General features: G+C 33.1%; 1 protein-coding gene across 1 annotated transcript in view; it reads left to right on the top strand.

The window, feature by feature from the left end:
• Positions 1–3511: 3511 nt before the first annotated feature.
• GNAT3 (G protein subunit alpha transducin 3) overlaps positions 3512–19343 on the top strand; it is a 52051-nt gene continuing 36219 nt past the window's right edge. The window contains exons 1-3 of the mRNA XM_081079627.1: positions 3512–3632; positions 14264–14306; positions 19135–19276. Of these exons, the coding sequence (XP_080935753.1) occupies positions 3515–3632; positions 14264–14306; positions 19135–19276 (303 nt within the window). The 5' untranslated portion in view covers positions 3512–3514. The remainder of the gene's footprint in view (positions 3633–14263; positions 14307–19134; positions 19277–19343) is intronic.

Genomic DNA, 19343 nt, shown 5'->3' on the forward strand with positions numbered 1-19343 from the left:
GAGGGTGCGCCTCAACTTTCATGGGAATATACGAAGATATAAAGGTCATTGCTAAGGCAGTCAGGACTCAAACCACCCAGGGACCCAGTGCCTGAAGTCAACAACTCCTCTAAGACATGAAAACAAAATAAAGAATAATACAGATAGCAGCCTGTATTGACAATTTCCAGAAGGAAATTGAGTCATTGGAGACATTTATTATAGTCAACCATATGCCACATGCTTAAGAGAAATCCAGCCTGATGACTGAGGAAGCCCAGGTAATACTGGCAAAAGAAATATTTCCAAAAATACAGGTTGAAATCTCAATCTCAAAAAGGCACGAGGGACATAATTACATGTCATCTCAAGTCAGGTGTTCAATTATAAATTTAAAACAATGATTACTCAAATGTTTGAAAGGTTAATGTCAATTTTTGAAGATTCCACAGAGACACTGACCCAAAATAGCAAGAGGAAAATCTACCCGCACCATGCAGGCTTGTGGTATTTCAGTGACCCTGAGACCTGAAGTCTCATTCTCTATATTTTACCTTAAGTCAATTTTTCTTCCTTGCATAACCTAGTGCGAAAAAAAGATATTCTCAATCAGGTTTATGCTGTGATACAAAAAAAAAAAAAAAAGCTACAATGTTTATAGAAGTCACTTTCAATGATTAAAACACCATGATGCAGGGTGGCCCGTTAGCTCAGTTGGTTAGAACATGGTGCTAATATCACCACGTTGCCGGTTTGATCCCCACATGGATCACTGAGTTGCGCCCTCCTTTAAAAAAAAACAACAACAAAAAATCCCCATGCTGCTTCTGCTGCAACACAATGTCTTCTGCCTTTTGTGTATGTGCATGGGTTTTTTTTGTGTTTTTTTTTTTTTTTTTGTGTGTGTGTGTGTACACAAGGCAATCTATCTCTTTTAGCTGGCCAGTATATAGAACTCTGCCATGACAGTGTCTTGGATAGTTTCTTGTTTTCAAGAATGAACAGAATTTATGGCCTTATTTTTCCCTGAATAAAAAGCATCGAATTTTCCTTTTCTCATCTTCTATCAAATTTTCCTCACTATGGAACCAAGTTTAACAAAAGAAAGAGAGTACACTGGTGTTAATTATAAGGCTGAGGGAAAAAAAAAGGCATAAATGTTGGGCTAATAGTTGTTATTGTATATATTGACATTATTTCAGATTAACATTGGGCTTTTTCATTGATTTTTTTATTCACTATAAAATTTCTAAGGTATTTAGGTAGACCAAACATGACACCGAATCTTGGGAAGAAACTCTAACCATACGGTCATCTCATCGTAGCATAAGAAGAAAAAAGTTTTCTCGGTCTCTATCAATTCATCAGCAAGAGATAATTTTTTAACAGTTCCTGTGGCTAGCACTGTGCCAAATACTGTGGAGGACATCCAAGTTGATAAGATATCGTCCCTACTCTAAAAGAATTGATTATTTTACTTTCATCTTTTTCTCAGGTCCAGAAAGCTATAATCCTAAGTGAAGCATCATGGACTAAAAACTCCAGCTCATTAGTGCTGCTGTGTCCCAGGCACCCAGGGGAGAGAGCTAAGGAAGAAGATTTACTTTTCTCTCTGGTTTCCCACAAACTCCCTCCCTTATATATAGATACATCTTGAAATTTATGTCAAGATTTTTTTAGTCACTGATGAAAAATATCACATGATAATCTCATAAAGTTGATGACTAAACATTCTGGATTGCACAGAAAAGTGAAAGTTTATAATTTTATACAGAGCAGAAAACGTATGCTTCTCCTGAAAGAGTGGGTCAGTTTTAGCTGGTAACCCACTTAGGAACACTTACTAAAATGCATACTCTTTCAAAGCCAGTGAATGTCCCCATCCAACAGTATCCAGTCAGTTCATAATTGCCATGGAATGCACAAGAATCTTGTATATTCAGGGTACTATGTATATTCAATTTTGATATAAAACAATAGTCAAAAAGATTTATTTTCGTGTTTGTGTTCATTTGGGTTGCTGTCAGAGAGAACTCTGCTCATAGGTGAGTATAAATAAACTAGTCAGTGCAAATCTCGTTCCTTTGGGGCAGGCCCTTTGCATTGTAAAAGCAATACCACATGATTTGCACACTCTTGCATACCTACATTTCCACACCTTTAGACTATCATAACATGGCTTTGGACGGATAAAATCTACAAAGTTTTGACTATGCTTATGTGCCTGAAGCTCAATATTTTACGTGAAAAAGTAAAGAAAGCAGGAATATGTATTTAATTTGGAAGCCTATTTTCTTCCTGTATGAATATGCAAAAACCCACCTGTTCAAACTTTGCACATGATTCCACAAGAAGAACGGCACTGACATGCTGATGGACTGACTATATTCTAAAATTTCTTGGTTAGGCACAGTCACAGATCCCAAAATGTACATTGAAAGATTTGCCTGTTGCCACAGGTAGCCAACTCTGTTTATAAGGAAAATATTGACTACCTAATAAGTGCTTTATGCTTCATATAAACAAAAAAATATACAACATAATCTCTGTCCCCAAGCTTGCACATCTTTGAGAAGTATATGATGTCTCTTGTGGTAGTTAAAAGGCATAAATGAAACATATTGGGATATATGTTTATCCAACTTTGGATATAAAGTACTGTTCTTACTTTTCAGGAAGATCCAAATTACCTACTGTTTCAAAAAACATTGCTTTTTATTCCCTTGGTACCAAATCAATGAAAGTACTTCCAGCACAACAGCAGTTGCTTAATGGCCTGAAAGGGTTAATGCACGACCTAAATTGAACACAGTTCAGTGTCTACACCAAGTGGGTCCTCAATTAACTTTGACAGATTGACTTTTTCATGAGCAGTAAAAGCTCATTTTATACACATGGATCCTATGAGACACAAATGAATAATTTAAGATCACTCTGGGTTGAATTCTATGTTTATGGCAACACTACAATATGTATAAATATAAGAACTACATCTATTTCTGTTTTTTAGTTGTTTTCTAGTTAACTGATGGATATTAAGATATTCTTAATAATTTTGAGTCATAATCTAAGCATAGGCAGACTATAAATTTGGATGATTTAATATAAACATTCTGATAGCAACATGAATAATTTGAAGATGCAAATATCTGAAGATCAGGTGTAAGCTTGTTGTTTAGTTATAATAACGTAAAATCAGTCAAAAAGGTTGCCTATTAGTGTGAAATTCCTTTTGAACTATTCATTGAAGATTATCTTTAGTGTACAAATTTTGACAACTTTCTACATTATTGTATGCTATTCTTTAAGGAAGATGAGCAGGATTTTGAAGATGTGCCAGAAGTGGCCATTTAATTTGATCAGGTGACAGCTCAGAAAGCATCTCCTTAGTCAAAGCAGAATTTTAGAGAGTGAGGGGGTGGGCTGTTGAGTACTTCAGCAGGGCACGGCTCTTACATCCACGTTCAAAGCAGAACGAAGCTCTACAGCTGAAAAAGTTTGAGCTAATAAACTGACAAGTATCTAACAACACAAGATGGGAAGCGGAATTAGTTCAGAGAGCAAGGAGTCAGCCAAAAGGTCAAAAGAACTGGAGAAAAAGCTTCAGGAAGATGCTGAGCGAGATGCAAGAACTGTAAAGTTGCTGTTATTAGGTAATTTTTTTTTCCTTTTGCTTTCAAAATCCTGATGTTTTCTTCAGTTGTGATATATTGACTTTCTCAAACTTTAATTTTAAGTGTATTACCATATGAGATATTTATTATGAAAAGGTGTTTGGAAATTAAATAGACTTTATGTGCTCTTTAAAAATATTTACTTTTCTTGTTCAATATTTTATTACATGCTTTTTGTTAAGCAGAGAGACAAATATTTATCAGATGACTCAATTTCCCTATGCCACTAATACAACTTATTATTAAGAGAAAACATATACATCTATTATTTTATTGCATCCTAATCATTTCCTGAATGTGAGCTTTCAAATACTGAAAACAGTCCTTTAATTTCAAGTTATAAAGAGTTATGTTATTTTGTTTGAACAGAAATATGTTGAGTTGTTTGACATACAAGTTAATATGTTATTTAAATAACTGTGCTATTAAAACCAATTAGTCCCAAGTTATTAAAAAGCAATGATAAGGTACTTTAAATTATATTAATAATATTATTATGGTTTCTGAATACTACCTGTGATATTATCTGTATATTTGAAGAATACTCCATTTAAATCCTTTTAGGATAATTATATATTCATTCAGATGAGGAATTGTGTATCTTCTATCTTTTCATTCCCTTAAAACTCAGCACAATGTTACCACAATAAGTTTTCAATGAATTGAAATATTGAAAATAACCAATATGCCACACATTTTTCTAAACATAAAAAAATTTCACATGTGGCAGTCACTGGAAGACAAATATGTTTTTTAAAATAAAAATAAAGACCTATTAAAAACAATAGCTTTAATTTAATCCTAGATGTGTGTCCCTCCTGCTCTTAGTTATACATGAAAGGACTTAATTTCAGGATTGTGAAATTTCACACAACAAAATGTTCTCATTTTTTAAGTGTCCGTTTGCTGTGTCTAATTTGCTCCCAGTGGCAAAAGTGTTTCAGAAGCTAACTGTGGGGCTACCTGTACTTGCTCCTCAAAGGAACATGTTATCTCCCATCATGCTCGTGTTCTGTGGCTGCATACTTGACCAAAGCACTCGAAAGTGATGACCTGGAGGTTGGTAACTTAGAAAGATGGTGGGGTCAGCTCTCATTAAACCAGCAGATACACTTTCTCTAAAACTCCAGAGCATTCTATGAGGCTTTGATCAAGAGTGAAAGTAAGGTGGACATAAAAAGAAAGCCAATAAAAGTGAGAGGGAAAGCTAAGCATTTCCTGCAAAGTCATTCTGTGTCCCTCTTGTACTGAAAACAACGGTGTAAGAGTAATGATGAAATACATTAAAAATCTCTATGTTTGAATAAAATTTCAAAAGATTATACATATTCTCAAATACCCTTTTTTTTTTTAGATGAAAGTGGTAGGTTAGGTCAGAACAAAGGTTAACTTTTGGTATCAGAGATATAAAAGAATAATTACTGGTATTATTACATCTTTTGCTCTCCCAAGATAATCACAATTTCATGAATTCAGTTTCCTGGCTGACAAATTTCTGTTTTTAACTTTAGCTAGGCCAATAATTATTTTACTTATTCCTAGTTTTCTGCTAACATACTCCAAAAGGCTGCTGTGTCTGCATTCCCAACATCATCCAAAATCTCTTCCTATTCCACCTCAGTCTAGATGACATCCCGTGTACAAGACAGTGAATGATCAATCATCTCCAAATCTCACTGAACATGCATTTATTTTCTTCTACTTCAACTAGTTTTAAGGAAGTTGTGGTATTCCTTTTGCATTTAAGGCTAATTTCAGCCTTTGCGCTATAAATTTTAACACCTTCCATATTTTATGAATTTTATTCCATGGATTATTTTGTCTCTGCCATTTTCAAAATTCCTCTCTACTAGGTCTTTCTTCTTGGCATGTATCCTCTCTTTATCAGCCTAAAAAACTTTGACTCCATAACCCCCCGCATTTACATGTATGTTATACGTGTATTTTTAAAAATGTTTTTACATTGCAATATTTCTCCAAGAAGTCCATGCTCACTGCTTCTATTTTTTTACACTCTACATTCCCTTCAGTTACTTGTGATCTAACTTTTATACTCTCCTCTCCACTAAAAAAAAAAAAAAAAAAAAAAAAAAAAAAAAAAAGAAATTGTTTTACAGAGCTCTGAAAACTGCCAATTCAATTGTGACTCTTTTCTTTCTTAACTCCTGTAACACTTGTAACAATACCTTCTCCTTTTTAACATCCTTCACTCCTCCACTTCATTGAAGCTTGCTTCTTTTCTCCATTCATTAGTGGTTTCACTCACTGAGTTTTGTCTTTGAAGCTTTGTATTTTTCAGTTTATACTCTCTTGGGGACCTCATTTCAGGGCTTAACTATCACTTCTAGAATGACTCTAACATCCTTTCTTTTGCCCAGTTCTTGATTCATATTTGCAAATTTCTATTACTTATCAGTGACTTGATTGCATTTTGGGAGAACTCAAAATAATTTTCCAAGTTTATCTTGCTGCCCATTCATCTCCAAACTTTATGTTTTATGACGTCCTCTGTTATATCTTTTTCCATTGTATGAACTCAACCTTTCAATCTTCCTTAGCTCCTTTTTTGAGACCTTCTGTCACAAAGTCTTTGATAGAATGGATCTCATATTTCCCACTTTTTTTCCACTGTTTCTGCTACTTTTTTTCAATCTATAAGAAAACCCTATGAAATAGATGTTATTTTTATTATTTAGAGAAGAAAAACATGAGAGCTCAAGAAGGTAATTTAGTTTCTAACATCACAAGTTAGTTTACAGGAACACAAAGACCTTTTTTAATGTTACCTGTGTCAATTTTAAATTAGTATATGCATTATAAGTTCCACGAAAACAGAGAACATGTCTCTCCTTGCTCTTCACTGAATTTTTACCTAGCACAGCATATTTAGCACAGAAAAGTGCATGCAGAAGTTATGAAAGAATGACAAAATCAGAATCTAAATGATTTCTGTAAATTGTTCATAGTGATTAAAGCATAGAGATAAATTTGGCATGTGTAAATAGAGCCAGAAAAGAGCCATATATGCCAAAATCCCTTAATAAATTTGTTTTTTAAGTCAGTAGGAAGATATTGATAGGTTTTAAGAATAAGTGAGAATGATAATACTTGGATATTTTTGTCAAAGATTATTATGGCTACACTATGAGACAAAGATTTTATGATGAAACATAGTTAGGCCAATTAGGAAATTGTTACTACTGTGCAAATACTTGATGAGGTATAAATTAAGGCAAAAATTGCATGTTTAGAAGTAATTTTTGAGGGTTGTTCAGAGACAAAATTAATAGAACTTGGGGTGGCCGGGTGACTCAGTTGGTTGGAGTGTGAGCTCTTAGCATCAAGGTTGCCAGTTCGATTCCCACATGGGCCAATGAGCTGCACCTTCCACAACTAGATTGAAAACAGCAGCTTGGGCTTAGAGCTGAGATGCCAGTGGGCAGCCAGTTGCTGAGTGGTTAGAGTGCAGTACTCATGACACCAAGGTCGCTGGTTCGAGTTCAATATGGGCCAGTGAGCTGCACCCTCCACAATTAAATTGAAAACAATGACTTGAATTGGAGCTGAGCTGTGGCCCCCTCGACTAGATTGAAAGAACAACAACTTGACATCCTGGAGGAGCACACTGTTCCCAATATTCCCCAATAACAACAAAGCAAAATAAATTAACAAAACTTGGTGGCTGACTATTTGTGGGTAGTAAGTGAGAGGAATGACTTAGGGTAGAATTGGGTACAATGATCGTTTTATTCATCATTATGTGAAATACAGGACAAAGTTAAGGTTGGGGAAGAAATGAAAGAAGTAATAATTTGTGATGTTTGTAGCACAACTAGGTAGAGATAACTATTCAACAGGGTCAGGGGGAGTTATTCCAAGAATGCCTGGTTGAAATATTATTAAAACATCAGTTAATATTATTCATTATGTTATCAACTTAAAGGAGAAAAATAATCATCATAACTATGTGTTGTTTTATGCACTCGAAACAAATAAGAAAAAAAGGAAACAAAAAACTATAAATAGAAGGAAGTTCCCTTAACCAGACGAACAGTATGTACAAAAACCTTCAGTAATTGTCATACTTAGTGGGGAACATTTAGCATTGTTGACTACAGACAGTGAACAAGGACTTATGTTGATTAACGGGAATGACATAGTTTCCTGCCGTTGACCTACTTCTCTTCAATGTTTTATCAGGGATTTGGGTGAAGGTGGATAAGGCAGCACTTCACATTTGACTAAGTCACAGTTTGGAAGGATATAGTGACAGATAAAGTCAAAATTCCAAGTGATCTCAGCTAGCAGAAATTCTTGGCACAAATGAGCAAAATGAAGTTTAACAGATACGTTTAATTAGGGTTCAAAATCAATTATACACCAGTATATGAAGATAATCTGTTTACTAAGAGGTGATATGAAAAAAAGAAAGTAGAAAATTTTAATTACTGCAAACCCAATATAAGTAAAGAATGTGATAAAGCTACAAAGGAAAAATAAAGAAGGCAAACTAATCATGGCCCCTATTAAGAAAAATGTATTTAAAAACAAGTACCAATATCAGGGCAGACTTAGGTTGTGTTCTTATCTCACTACATGAGAATATCAGTGCTTTTGATAAATCTGATATCCACAGCAAAATTTTCAGCACCAATGTTTCAGGACATTGGCTCTTGCATAGAATATGATTCAGAGGGCAAGTGGTATAAAAGTCATGTTCCACAAGAAAGGATTAAAAAAACAGAGCATTTTATACTTGAAAAGTCTCTTAGAAAAAAGAGAGGGTGCTTCATATATGAGGAAATGTTGAGAGCTCACTATATGTTAGAGTATTTCTAGGTATTTTATATCTGTAATATAATCTTCCCAAATCTTAAGAGGCAGATGTTAAGAACCCAATTTTATAAAAGAGGATACTGACTCAGATTAGATATGATCAAGACACCCAGTCAGAGTCAGAAATGAGTGCAAGTCCATATTTATTTAATTCCAAAACATGAGTATTTTTTCTACTCATTTTCCTACACTCACTCTCAACTATTTGAAAGGTTGTCCTGTGGAAGAGACATAATTTTGTTGTTGCTCCAAAAAAGAGAGGAATAGTGAGTGGAACAAAATTAAGTTGGTTCAAAAAAGACTACCTTAAGACTCTTTCATGCCAGCGGTCTACCAATAGATGACAAGCAGACGTGGCATACCAATATGTCTGTGAAAGTAATTCCACTCCTAGGCACCTATCCGGAGAAATCCAAAACTCCAATTCAAAAATCTGTATGCACTCCTATGTTTATTGAAGCACTATACACAATAGCCAAGACATGCCCATCGGTAGATGACTGGATTAAGAAACTGTGGTACATTTATACAATGGAGTATTACGCAGCCATAAGAAAAAAGAAATCTTACCATTTGCAACAACATGGATGGATCTAGAGAACATTATGGCAAAATAAGCCAGAAAGAGAAAGACAAGTACCATATGATCTCACTTATATGCGGAATCTAAAGAAAAGAATAAGTGAATGAACTAATCAGAAACAGTTCTGGGGACAAAGAGGAACAAATTGAGGGTTGTTAGATGGGTGGTGGGGTGAGGATAAGGGGAAAGGTGAGGGGATTAGAAAACAGTCGGTAACCACAAAATAGCCTCAGGGTTTTTGAAAAATAATTTCGGGAACGTAATCAATAATGTTGTAAAACTTTTGTAGGGTATCTGATGGACACAGGTCCCATTTGGGAGACCACCTCAGGGAAGATGTAGATGCTTGATCAATGTACTGTACACCTGAAGCTGAACAATAATGAATGCCAACTATAATTTCATATATATATAATGTGATGGCTCGGTGCGATGTCGGAGGGATAGTGGAAGGGGGGATGGGGGAGGGGGGTTCACAGTGTGAGGGATATAAATGATGAATGTCGAAGTATTACCTTGTCTTGTGCACCTGAAACTAATAATAATAAAAAAATAAATAAAATAAATAAATAAAAATGGTGAATTTAAAATTATTTTGAAGTGTTGAAATCATTTGTATTGACATTACCCATGCAGACTTAAAAAAGAAAGCAACATTACAGTAGTAATATGGGAGTCAGGAGACATGGTTTCTTTGTTTAAAAGTAGATCCAGTGTGAGGTTGGAGGGATAGTGGATGGGGGGAGGGGGGTTCACAGTGTGAGGGATATAAATGATGAACGTCTAAGTATTACCTTGTCTTGTACACCTGAAACTAATAAATAAATAAAATAAATAAATAAAATAAAAAAATAAAATAAAAAAAATAATAAATAAAAAAATAAAAAGGCAAAAAAAAGAAAATAATGAAAATAATAATTTGTTGAAATTTTGAAAATTGCAGAATAAGTATTAAAAAAAGTAAAAAACATTTTCAATCCAAAAAAAAAAAAAAAAAAAAAGTAGATCCAGGACTTTTGACGAGTGTCATAATCTCTATTAGACACACTTTTCTCATGCTAGAATGAAGAGATGTTCAAAGCTGATGGATTTCTAAGGTTTCTTTCTTGTACCATTATGTGATTTTTAAGACTGCCTCCAAAAAAATCTTCTGCAATGATAATAAGTTAATACATTTATTCTCATTTTGCGTGTTTTAACAGTTGTACCAAATGAGCAATCAGCCTTGAATGTGTTCAGTTGAAATTCAGTTCCAGGTATCATGTAGCTTTAAAATTGCTTTTGATATTTGCAACTAAAAATGTGAAATAAAACCCCTAATTTATTCATTTTAAAATTTATTCTAATTTAAAATAAAACAATTTGTAAGTATTAAAGTGTGAATTAAGTATAATTTAAATATTTAGTTATTTGAAACATTATTTACTTCAAAGAAATAAATGCTTAAATAGTTTGCTTAAAGTCTCTTGATACCCCTTGACCCAGAAAATAATTTTAGTGATGATTACAGTTTGGAAGGAAGAAATTATTTCGGGATGCCCTCAGCCTATGCGAACGTGCTATTTTGATGTCTATATTTGGCACTGTAACATGATCTTACAAAAATGGAATGATTATGGTGAACTAAGACCTAGAATCATTGTGAGAATGGGACTTAAAATTTATTTTTGAAATAGCTTTGCAATAGAGTTCCAAATAATAAATGAGATTTTGAGGAAATTGGCTTTTCTTCAGGAATTTTTTTGTTACTGCTGTAGTTGACTATACTGGACCTTCACATATAAAACAGAAGTCAGTACATAGCACAAGGAATGATCCAGAAACCTTTTGTAAAGTCTTCCAAAGGAAATATTAATATTTCATATACAGTCTCATTAAAAACTCAAAGCTATTTTTAAATGATTGATTATTCTGCTGACCTGAGACACATCATGAATGACCAGCTAAACTATAAAGAATTATTATTAATAATATACCCTTTAGCCTCAGAAAAGTTTTTTGAAACTTGTCAGGTGTCACCAGTCTAAGTACCAATTGACCATATTTATGAAGTATAGAAGACCTTCTGAATGTACATTAATTCTCTGACACTGTCAAAAGTCCTTTTTCCCCAAATTTATGATAATTGTTTGACTAGTCAATAATACAGAATGAATATAATGAAATTTGGTTGTGATTATTTAGAATTTTTTAATATGTCTATAGTGTTTCTTAATTGATGCTGTATTTGTACACAATGCTGGTATAATTCTGGAAAAATTCTTTTACAAACTTCTTTTTTTTGTTATTTTCAAGATAGATAACTTATTTAAATAAATTGATCATAATTACTTTCTCTTCATTTAAAAAAACATAATATTATAATATTATTTAAGGAAATGTAATTGATAGAGGTGACATATTCTTTTCTCCGTCTCAGTTTTTCCAAAGTTATTTTCCCCAATATTTCCATTCTGATTGAACAAAATACAACACTAAATACACCTGCATCGACAAATACTGGAGTTCCTGTTGGGCTCATTGTCTTTCTTCTCATATTCTTATAACTCTGCAGTTTTCCATATAGCAAAATTGAAAAAAATATATATTTTTTAAGAAGTGAAATAGTCTCCAAATATGTCACATGTGTAGGGTGATGCTACCATTTCTAATGTCTACTTCTATTGTTAGAGGGCTTAAAATAAAAACTACTAGGAACAATTTTATAATCTTGTTGGATAACTTTTCTTTCAAAGTGATTCACAGCCTGGAGAAAAATAGCAAATTATCTAAAACCAAGATATTATGCAAATCTCATTGATTTGCTATTGCCATTCTCCCAAACAAGTAATGTTCAGCGATGCAAAATAATATAGCCAGTTGTCTTATGAAAACAGATGAGGTGACACTTTAATGTGATTTTTATTTTATTCTCAAATGTTTCATTCTTGAACATAGCAACATCTATTAAGTGAGATGGTTATGCCCAATGGGTCAGTTTGTACTTGATTGTATAATAAAATGTGATTAAGTTAACAAACTGCTGTGTTTGATTTTGTTTTCATCAACTTTGCTGCCAAATTGCACTCTGTGGTATACACCACACTAGCCTAAAGAGAAGTATGCTGGTGGTTTACCCAAGAGGAAGAATCTACATCATCACTAGGCAATGAATATTATTTTCCATAGCTTCACCACTCTGATTTCCTCAATATCATAGAAAGTGGACAGATATTTCAGATAACTGCAGAAATTAGATAACATTTAGATATGCTGGAGACAGAACAAATTTTCTGTGAAGTAGAATTAAATTTAAGTGTAATTACAGCTTTCATCACAACTTGAGAAAATATTGCAAATCAGGAAGAAATATTTCATTGTGGAAAAAATGACATATAAAACAGAGGACACAATGTCATTTTTGAAGCATGAGTTTAAAGACCTAATTTCATTCATTGAGATTCCATTAGGTACTCTTCTAGGTGCTTCAAATGCATCAGTGAAAAAAACCAGAAGAGACCTCTGCCTTGTGGAATTTATCTTGCATTGACAGAAGACGCATAGGAAATTAAAATATATATATGAACAATTTGTAAGTTTGTAGAATAAGAGAAGTGCAAGGAAAAAATGTAGAGTAGGGGAAGGAAGATAAAGTAGATGACGGGGGTAAAAAATTTAAATAGGGTAGTCAGGGGAATCAAAAATTTAAATGATTCAGTACATATTTTGACATAATGTGAAGAAAATTCTGCGATTCAGGGTTACCAAACTCATGTTACTTCTGCTTACATAAAATCATACTAGTTTTGGTAAAACAAGTCAGTTGTCTACCATACTGGCAAGAGATATTTCTAAGTCTATTCATTTTCTTGAATTTGGAAATTTCCTGGGTTATTTTTAAGTTGGCTTAGTTGTACTATTTTGAAAACTGTCCAAAACTAACAGGCACACTGAAACTTTGCAAATGTCCTGTGACCCAATTTCTGGAACTGCTAGTAATATATCAAGTTTTTGCTGTTCTCAATGATACAGAAATCAGTATGAGGACACTAAATTACTCATTGGTATTTTAGATCAGGCCCTTGGTCAACATCGTATTTCAATATCATATTTTTATTGTTAAATGCTAGTTGTAACCTGAAGACACATTCTAAAAAATATGATTTTGTGTTAATTATAAAATACTGACTTTCCCCCAATATTTTAGATTTATTGGTGATTCTATCTAAAAGTTTTGTAAACAAATTTGTATTATCAAGCTTTACCAACGTTTGGTGACTCACTGCTTTTCTGTTGTCAGTAAAGCTAGAATTTTCAGACTTCAAGAAGTTGCCTGAATTTGCTCTCACCACCCCATCCGTCACATGTCTATGACATATAAATAAGCAAAAACCAAAAAGTATGTTTTTATACTCTATCCATATCCTACATATGGTACAAATTTTAACCAAATAATCTCATTTTCACTCTCATGAGTATTACTCAGTTTTAGTCTCTTTTCATATGGCAGTCATCTCTATACTATCAATAATTTAAACATCCTTACATAAATCCTCTGGAGTCCCATTGCATGCATCCTATTGTTTAAAATACAACTGATCTGTAGGCTATTTAGGTTTGCTTACTGTTAATTAGCAACTTTCCTTTGTATAAACAGAAGAGAAAATGCCTCTGCAGCAACATAAACATGATGATAAAGACAAAGCCCATCCTTCAATCAGAATAGGCTTTGAATAGCTCTGGAAATAAAAAGTTATAGACTAGTTTTTGATGTGTGTGTGTGTGTGTGTTGCTATTTAATCAAATCTGATATATGCATAGACATCAGGGAGAATGAGAGTTCTCTACAGACTATAAAGTTGGGACTCTCTCCTTGGGTTGCAAACCCAAGAGATAATCTTTCCAAAATATGTTCAAATATAATGGGATTTTTTCCTGATGGTATATAATTCTTGCTTTAAAATATAAACTCTACCTTGAGGCCAACCTACATCTGGATCTATTAACAATGTAGAGGGGTTTTATGTTCTTCTGTTACCCTGGAAAGTAGGCACCTAATATCTTTTAAGACTTGACAGAGATTACTCTCCTTCTTTAGATAGGAGAGGGGTCTGTTAAAGATTTACCCATGAGAAAGTGATGCCTACATGTTTTAATATCTATATGAAATTGGTGTGTATCAGTTGATAACATTCCCATTTTTCTTTTTCAGGAGCAGGAGAATCTGGAAAAAGTACTATCGTCAAACAAATGAAGTAAGTACATACTATTTTAAATGTTTAATATCTGATGTCTCTCTATATATTTGACCACTCTTGAAATAAATACTTTTGGGAAATCTGATTGATAGTCTAAATCATAGGTAGTAGCAGAGCTATCACAATTCCTGTGCAAACATTCCTCCCATCCTTTAACAGAAAGCATAACAGACGAATGTTATTACAATTTCCACTTTTCTTTTAAAATTTGTCTCTTAGCAAGATGAATATTAAAAATTATTATGTCTTAAATATATTAATCTGCCTATAATATAGGGCTTTAGTATTGTGGTCATAAACATTTTAAAATGTGTCAATGATGCTTTTGAATTTAGGAGGAAATAATGTTTTTAAACTAACTAGCATTTTGCCTACCTGGGAATAAAATGCATATTTGAATTTATTACTGTCCTAGATTTAAGTTTATTTTTGCATTTATTTTCTCTGTGTTTTTCTCTTTATAATGACATAAGAAGACCTGACTTTCTTAATGAAGCGATAATGAACATAAAAGTGCTACAAGTTAAGAAAGCAATGTCTAAGGGAATAAAATGGCAATTGATAAGTGGAAGTGAATAAGTGAAACCTTATCGTTGTCGCTGCTGGACAATTTTCAAGGACAGTTGTTGCCATAGGAGAAGAAAATCATTTTGAGCTTATTTTAAATTATACGTTCAAGGAACATATATGAGAGAATGATCCTAGTCATTGATGAAATTGTCTACTTATAATCTAAACCACTACTTTTTTCTTCTTTCTGGGTAATAACGTCATGTGATTTTCATATCAACCAATATTTAAGCCTTACTTTTGAATTCTTTCACCTATATCTGTAACTAAATTTTTGATCTTTTCTCCTGTCTTTGAAGAGCAGAACTCCTTTACCCTGATCACTGATCATACTGGTTTTGGGTTTTCAGCTCCATCCTTGCACCCAAGCCATCTCTCATTGCCTTGTAACATGACCACTGTGATCGCCTGTTCTTTTCCTTCAAGTTATAATCATGCTTGAATCCCTCTTATCTTTTTTATCTCTTCATTCTTGATAAGGTTAAATGCAGTAAGAAAATAAATGAATATTTCTCATTACTACTTGTAAAATCATGTTATAGCAAATTTATAGAAATATGTTTTGCAATATAAACAGTAAGCTGAGAAAATAATTGTTGATCTTGTAAATGCATTTCTGAGAATTTTTAAATAATAAATAATTTAAATTTGAAAAAGTATAAAACTAAAATAATATAAATGTGAAAATATATGCACAGAGATTTATATTAGTCTTATTTAAAATAATGAAATACAAGATAGAATAAAATACCCTAAACTGAAATAAAACATAAGCAAATTAAGGGATTATCCACCTTTCAGTTGCAATATTTTGCATTCATTACAAGTTATACATATACAAGAAAGTTTTAATGAAAGACAATACTTATGTTGACTGGAAAAAACAAGATACAAAATTGCATAAACATCTTGATCACAGCATCTTTATGACAAAATAAATAATGTTTTTCAAATGGAAGAATATATACCAAAATTCAAAGAAATTTACTATCAATAGTGAAATTTAAAGTTACATTGCACCTTAGTTTTGAATATTGTTGGGATTTTCACATTTTCTACAATGAGCAAGTATGCCTTCTATTATTAAAAAAATTGGCCTCCTGGTTTTGCCCTATCTCTTATTCCTTTTCTTAGAGTCTGTAAAGAATAGTCAACACCAGGTCTCTTCAAACTTCCATTTCGCATTACTCTTCCCATTTTCATCACTCTTGCCTCTAGCAGGTCACAAAAATTGCCCTTATAAACGTCAATTGTGACCTCCTAATTGTCATTTCTTATGAAGTGTTCATTGGGCTTTTCCCTCTTAACACTTTAGCCTGGCTTCTAGGATGACTCTCCCATTTCACCTCCTAACTCTGCTTTACTCCTTGATTCTTTGAGTACATCTTAAATATTGGCATCACTAATGTACTAATGTTCTTCTCTGTTTACACCTTCATCAAATGAAAACTACTGGAGTCCAATGATTTTTACTATCACCTTCCAGAGGACCATCCAGAATATTTCTTTCAAACTCACACTTTGTGTACACTAGGGAAGCAGATACGTCTACCTCTGTATTTTATGGCTAGGTCCAGATCAGAATAAATAACATTAAATTTATCTTCCCATCTGGCCTCTATTTCCCTAAGTGAATTACAGTTGTGTCAGCCTCTAAAGCAATAAATCTAGGAATAGTCATGCTAACACTCACCATCTCACCAAGTTATGGCACATATATACAAATTATGTCTCTCAATATGTCATTTATCCTTATTGTCACTCACTGTTATACTTCAAAACCTCAGCATTTCTGACCTGGGTTAATACAGTATCTTCTACCTCCCTTCTCTTCCTTCCACTGCATTCTTCACACCAACTGTTCTCTTTAAAAAATGAATGTATCTTTTTCCTGACTTGAACTCTTTACTTATACTATCATTATCAAACCCCTTGCCATGGCACATAAGACATTTCAGAATTTAGCTCTTGCTTATCTCATCAACCTAATGTCCCCCATAATTTCCCCCTTCTGATTTTCCTCTTCAGAAATGCTGAATTTATGTAGTTCTATGGACTAGTATACTATGGAAAACAGTACAGCTTAGTGGCTAAGATCAGGGGCTCTAAAGTCAGAATGCATTTGTTGCCCAGCTGTACCACTCACTAACTGAATAAGTTAGGGGTAGTGCTTTAGGCATCCATGCCTACATTTCCTACCTGTAAAATGTAGGTGATAATTTTATCTACTTTAAAGAGCTTATTGCAAAAACAAAAAAGAGAGAATATAAGACAAATAAAGTAGTAAAAACAGTGTGTGACACATATTGAAAGCCTGATCATTGTGAGCATTATATTTGGTCATACTGATTCTTCTGCCTAAAATGTTTTCCTTCCTTTTGACTAATTAGAAATAACTTTTATCCTTGTAAAATCAACTGATCATCACTGCTCCCAGGCAGTTTCCCCTGACTCTTTATACCTGCTGCCAAAAGAGTTTATCACTTTTTCTTTTCTAGTTCACTGTACCACTGCTCAAAAATCCTATAATCCAGGACTCTCCAATTGAACTTTCTGTGATGATAGGAAGGTTATATATCTTCACTCTCCACTATGGTAGCTTCTGGCTACATGTGTCTATTAAGCACTGAAATCTGGCTAACATGATGGAGATACTGAATTTTTAATTTTACTTAATTCAAATTAATGTGCCTGGTGGCTATTGTATTGGACAGCGGAGCTCTGGTCTGTATGTTTTTGAAGAGGAGGGACTTGTTCATTCATTTATTTCATTCTCTTCAGTGCATAATAATGCAATATGTTATAGAAAATGCCCAGTGAAAACTCATTAATTTGAACAGAGCTATGAATCAGTTTGCAGGTAGAGAGCTCTACCTCACTGAAATATATTTATGTAGCCCCTAGAAAAACAATGTTTCTTAAAGTTCCACTACAACTGGGTTTTTTAAAGTCTGCTTTTGTCATTTTGCTTTGTGATAGATGTTTCCTTATCCTATTGTGAAAGGACAGGGATCAGAACTTGTTCCAGGAACAAAATCTAAATGCCCCCCAAGTTTATTTGTAACTGCCATTTTAATTTAATAATTAGAACAAATTTCCAATTTTAACTTTTGACAAAGAACTGGAATTTCTTTAATATACTTCTTTCTGATCTATCCATAAAGATATTTTATCTACAGCCATTATCTATTTAGTTTCAATTATTTGTTTAATGCAGCAAGATAAACATGGACATGTTAGTAATATAAATACAGCAATTATTAGCAATAAATATTAAAAATAAAGAACAGATATAGGTACTGCCATTACTCCTTTCACTGCAGAATTCTTGTAGTTGAAGGTTTTAATAACTTGGGAGTTCCTGTGTTCCTTTTCCCTTTGTGCTAAAGCCTGTGTGTGTGTGAATATAACCCAAATACTTAGTAACATGAGTGACGTCCACAATGATGCCCAATGAACACAAATCACTTCCAAAACAATAAGGGAAAAAAAAGCACAAAGGAACAAAAACACATCATGCACTTAAGATACCATAAAATAATTAGCATACATAAGTTATTTTGCTTTTAATAGGCAAATCTATTTTAATCTATTATTCCAAAACCATTAGTAAACTTTTGAGTTCTGATTGAATGAGTGGAAGGAAAAGAAGAGTTCAGCCAAATAAAATATCTGGGCGTTTCAGCTTTGAGCAGTCAGTGGCTCACGTACAGATGGGAAAGTGACAGCGACTAATTACCTACATTTTGAAAAGATGTCTTTGTTAACTCTATAAATAGAAAACAAACACTCCTATTTTCCAGCATGTTACAAGTGAGAGGAAAAGACATGAATGTTAGGTTAAATTACTTCACTTCCTCTGAACATCATCGTGTAAACACAACACCGACTTTCAGAACTATGCATGAAACTTTGTCGTGGAAATCTGGAAATATTTCTCTTGAAAAGAAATAGCTTTCTAAGTAAAATGCTCACTACTTATCATTTTTAATAGTGGTTTATCTAGAGAAAATGCTAAGTCCTCTTTATACTTAACATGAGAAGCTCAGAAAGAAAATATTGTATTAAACCCCAATGATAATAAAAATCCAAAAGCCATAAAATTGTTCAGATTTAACATATATGTATGGACAAAATTCTTCCTTTTTAAACAAAATATATACTGTAATTTTTTAAGCAACTTATTTTTGATGTTTTAATATTACAAAGAAATCAATAATTCAACTCACTCAAGTTTTTTGTGTTTACATTATAGGATCATCCATAAGAATGGTTACAGTGAGCAAGAATGCATGGAGTTCAAAGCAGTAATTTACAGTAATACACTGCAATCCATCCTAACTATTGTGAAAGCCATGACTACCCTTGGGATTGATTATGTAAATCCCAGTAGTACAGTAAGTATACAAATAATCACAGTTTTAGGTCCTACAATAGAGTTTGAGCCATAAAACAGTAGGACTT

This window comes from Rhinolophus hipposideros (genome assembly GCF_964194185.1).
Source record: "Rhinolophus hipposideros genome assembly, chromosome: 18".
NCBI lineage: Eukaryota > Metazoa > Chordata > Mammalia > Chiroptera > Rhinolophidae > Rhinolophus > Rhinolophus hipposideros.